At 47.2% G+C, this 4,318-nt stretch overlaps 1 protein-coding gene across 1 annotated transcript; it reads left to right on the top strand.

Moving 5' to 3' along the window:
• Positions 1–293: 293 nt before the first annotated feature.
• On the top strand, positions 294–1,088 carry LOC112461453. Its single transcript, XM_025026692.1, has one exon. The coding sequence runs from the start codon at positions 294–296 to the stop codon at positions 1,086–1,088; it is 795 nt and encodes a 264-aa protein (XP_024882460.1).
• The last annotated feature ends 3,230 nt before the right edge of the window (positions 1,089–4,318 follow it).

Here is a 4,318-nt window from a genome sequence, read left to right on the forward strand (position 1 = left end):
TGGTGGTCCCGCGAGAGAACATTATCAGACAATTATTTAAAGATTCGTAATGCGTATATTACACTATACAAAGATAACCTACACCAACACACACGACCATCTACACATTCACATAGAGGATATAATCATTTTGTATATAGAGCATGAATAAACCTAGCGAGATTCTACCTAACTGAACATTTCGTTATTTGTGGGAACGACGCACCTTAACCTAATCCTGACCTACAACCCCACAAATTGGTGACCCCGATATTGCTCTATCTCGCTTGCTCTATTACATAAACAAATTAACAATGACGGACTCACAAGAAATAAACACATCGAACGGAGAACGCTCGCAAATCAACAGGGTGGCTTTAAAAGTACCTCCTTTCTGGACAGACGAACCCGAATTATGGTTCGCACAGCTTGAAGGCCAGTTTACACTGGGAAGCATAACGCAAGACAGCACTAAATATGCTTATGTTTTGTCCCACATAGAGACTAAGCAGGCCAAAGAAATTAAGGACCTGATAACAAAGCCACCTGAAGAAAATAAATATGAGAGTATTAAGAAGGCATTAATACAACGCCTATCGACCTCTCAGGAACAGCAAATCCGCCAGCTCTTAGAGCACGAAGAAATGGGAGATCGAAGACCTTCACAGTTTCTCCGGCACCTACAGGCCTTGGCCAGTTCAGCCATTTCGGAACAGCTTCTACGGACATTATGGATGGGCAGATTGCCATCCCAATTACAAGCTATTCTAGCCACACGGAACGCTGACAAACTAGAGGATGTAGCCGAGCAGGCTGACAGAATTCATGAAGTCACCTGCAGAGCCACGACAGTCGCCAGTATGCAGTCGACAACGAATACCTCAGTAGAGGATCAAATCGCTGAGCTAAATAAAAAGCTGGAAAGATTAGAAAACCGGCTGTCTCGCCCTGGAAACAGAAACAACCAGCGCAATCGTTCCAGGAGTCGTTCCAGAAAAGGCCAGAAAGAAGAAAAGGAAGCAGACATTTGTTACTTTCACCGACGATTCAAGGAGAAAGCTCGGAAATGCACACAGCCGTGCAACTTCAAGAAAGCATTGGAAAACTAACGGGGCAGTCGTTATCAGCGGCAAACGGCCCTTGCCCGAACCCATGCCGCTTATTTGTCACCGACCGCAGCACGAAGCTTCAATTTCTCATCGATACCGGCTCCGATGTCAGCGTTTATCCTCGCTCGTTGGTACGAACACGACGCTGGGCTGACTCAAGAGAGCTATTTGCGGCCAATGGGTCCAACATCAAGACATACGGAGATCTCACTATGCAGCCTGATCTCGGTCTTCGCCGAGCCTTTCCTTGGCGATTCATTATCGCAGACGTAACTACGCCAATAATCGGATCCGACTTCCTGGCGCATTTCCATCTACTCCCGGATGTGAAAGAGGGACATCTGGTAGATGCAAAAACAGGACTTAAAGCAAGTGGAACGGCAAATAGAGATGCCATGCCTTCGGTTAAAGCTGTCATGGGAGACACCCCCTTTCATCATTTGTTGGCTCGATTTCCTGGTATCACGAGAACCACGGGAACGCACCGACAAAACCAGCCGCACTCAACGATGCATTTCATCAAAACTACACCAGGACCTCCAGAAGCATGTCGACCACGGAGGTTGGCACCTGACAAATTAAAAGCAGCTAAAGCGGAGTTTAACCTACTTCTAGAAGAAGGAATTATTCGACCGTCCAAAAGCCCTTGGGCCTCGCCGTTACATATGGCCCCTAAAAAAGGAAACTCCTGGAGATCCTGCGGGGATTACAGGAAGGTGAACGCTCGGACTGAGCCTGACAGATATCCCATATCTCACATAGAAGATTTCAGCCATTCCTTGAGCAGGAAGAAATTCTTCTCTACTTTGGATTTAATCAGAGCTTACAACCAAATTCCGGTACACCCTGACGACATCCCCAAAACAGCCATAATCACGCCATTCGGATTATTCGAGTACCTATACATGCCTTTTGGATTACGAAACGCAGCACAGACCTTCCAGAGATTCATCAACGAGGTCCTGCACGGCTTGGATTACTGCTACGCATACATAGACGATATCATAATCGCCTCCGCAACGGAAGAAGAACACCTAAAACATTTAGAAGAAGTATTTCGTCGTCTCGAGGCATATGGTGTCCAACTGAATCCGGCCAAATGCGTTTTGGGAGCTTCACAAGTACAGTTTCTCGGGTACCTTGTATCGGCAGAAGGCACTCGCCCGTTGCCCGAAAAAGTCCAAGCTATACGCGACTTCAAGAAACCAGAAAATATTAAGCAGCTTAGACAATTCCTGGGAACCTTGAACTTTTACCGGAGGTTCATACCGGGAGCAGCAAAGGACCAAGCCACATTACATGATGTCCTACGGGGTCCTAAAGCAAAAGGAAAAACTCCAATCGAGTGGACTTCGCAGCTCGAACAAGCTTTTCAGAGATGCAAGGATAGCCTCTCGAAAGCCACGCTTTTAGCACATCCCAGAACTGAAGCCAAGCTCACACTAACTACAGATGCTTCGGATACGGCACTCGGAGCAGTGGTCCAGCAAGAAACAGACAATGGATGGCAGCCTTTGGCATTCATGAGCAAGAAGCTTAATCCAGCTCAGAAGAAATATAGCCCGTATGACAGGGAACTTCTAGCCATCTATACGGCAGTAAAATATTTCCGGCATCTACTAGAAGGACGGAAATTTACTATCTACACGGACCATAAGCCCTTAATATACGCTTTCCAACAAGATCTGTTGCGCAGCTCTCCTCGGCAAGCAAGACATCTGGATCTCATTGGACAGTTCTCAACGGACATTCAACACGTGGCTGGGAAAGACAACATTGTTGCAGACACACTATCTCGCATCGAAGCAATTGAGAAAGCACCGGACTTCGAAGGATTGGCAAAATCACAGCAGGAAGATCCGGAATTTAAACAGTTATTAGATGGCAGCATCCAGTCATCACTGAAATTAACAAAAATACAAATACCTGGCTCAGCAACAGAATTGTACTGTGACACTTCGACACCAGTCGCACGCCCCTACGTGACGGAGCCATATAGACGGCAGGTTTTTCAAAGCCTGCATGGCTTATCACACCCAGGGATAAAAGCTACAGCAAGATTGGTCAGACAGAAGTACATATGGCCAAACATACAAAACGACTGTCGAAAATGGGCTCAAGCATGCCTTCAGTGTCAGAAAGCCAAGGTGTACAAGCATACAGCCTCACCGACAGGAAACTTCCTAGGACCCACCAAGAGATTTCAGCATATCCACATGGACATAGTGGGACCCATGCCGACATCCCAGGGCTACAAATACTGCTTAACTATCATTGACCGTTTCTCAAGGTGGCCAGAAGCAATACCCGTCCCCGACATCACAGCTGAAACTGTAGCAAGACAGTTTTTCATCAACTGGATAGCCAGATATGGCACACCAACACGGGTGACAACGGACCAAGGACGGCAATTCGAATCCGAGCTATTCAAAAAACTCACGAAGCTAACGGGTTCAGCACACCTTCGCACCACGGCGTACCATCCACAAGCTAACGGCATGATCGAAAGATTCCACCGGCAGTTGAAAACAGCCATTAAGAGTCACCAGACAGAAGAATGGGCAGAAATACTACCGGTAATCATGATGGGAATTAGAGCAGCATGGAAGGAAGACCTGCAGGCGACACCAGCTGAAATAGTCTTCGGAGAATCGATCCGATTACCCGGACAATTCCTCGAAGAGACCTGCGCAAAATTTGACGACACGGAGGATTTCGCAGCACGATTAAATAAAATTATAAGAAACCTGCAGCCAAAACTAAAAAGACACGGAGAAAAAGCCATTTTTATGTATAAAGATTTAGCTACAACACAACGAGTGTTCCTCCGTCATGACGCACCGACGAGAGCTTTGCAGCCACCATACGATGGACCATTCAAAGTTCTAAACAGAGGAGAGAAAACCTTCAAAATCTGCGTCAATGGTCGACCTGTCAACGTGTCAATCGATAGATTGAAACCCGCCTACATTCTGGAGCAAGAAGAACCGGAGCCAGCTCAGTCGTCAACTGGAACCACACAAACTCCCGAAGAACCACAGCAACAACAACGGACGAGAAGCGGTCGTATTTCACGTCCACCAGTCCGTTTCCAGGGACTCTAAAACAACCAAGGGGGTTATGTGGCGGTCAGCTGTCCGCCTGCCGCCACGTGCGCGCGACCGTACATACGCTACGTGAATAGTATGACGGGAGGCGCGCGGCACGCAGCACGGATAGTAGCGTAATAT

The sequence above is a fragment of the Temnothorax curvispinosus genome, unplaced genomic scaffold, assembly GCF_003070985.1.
Source record: "Temnothorax curvispinosus isolate PA1 unplaced genomic scaffold, ASM307098v1 QBEX01011425.1, whole genome shotgun sequence".
NCBI classification, from domain to species: domain Eukaryota; kingdom Metazoa; phylum Arthropoda; class Insecta; order Hymenoptera; family Formicidae; genus Temnothorax; species Temnothorax curvispinosus.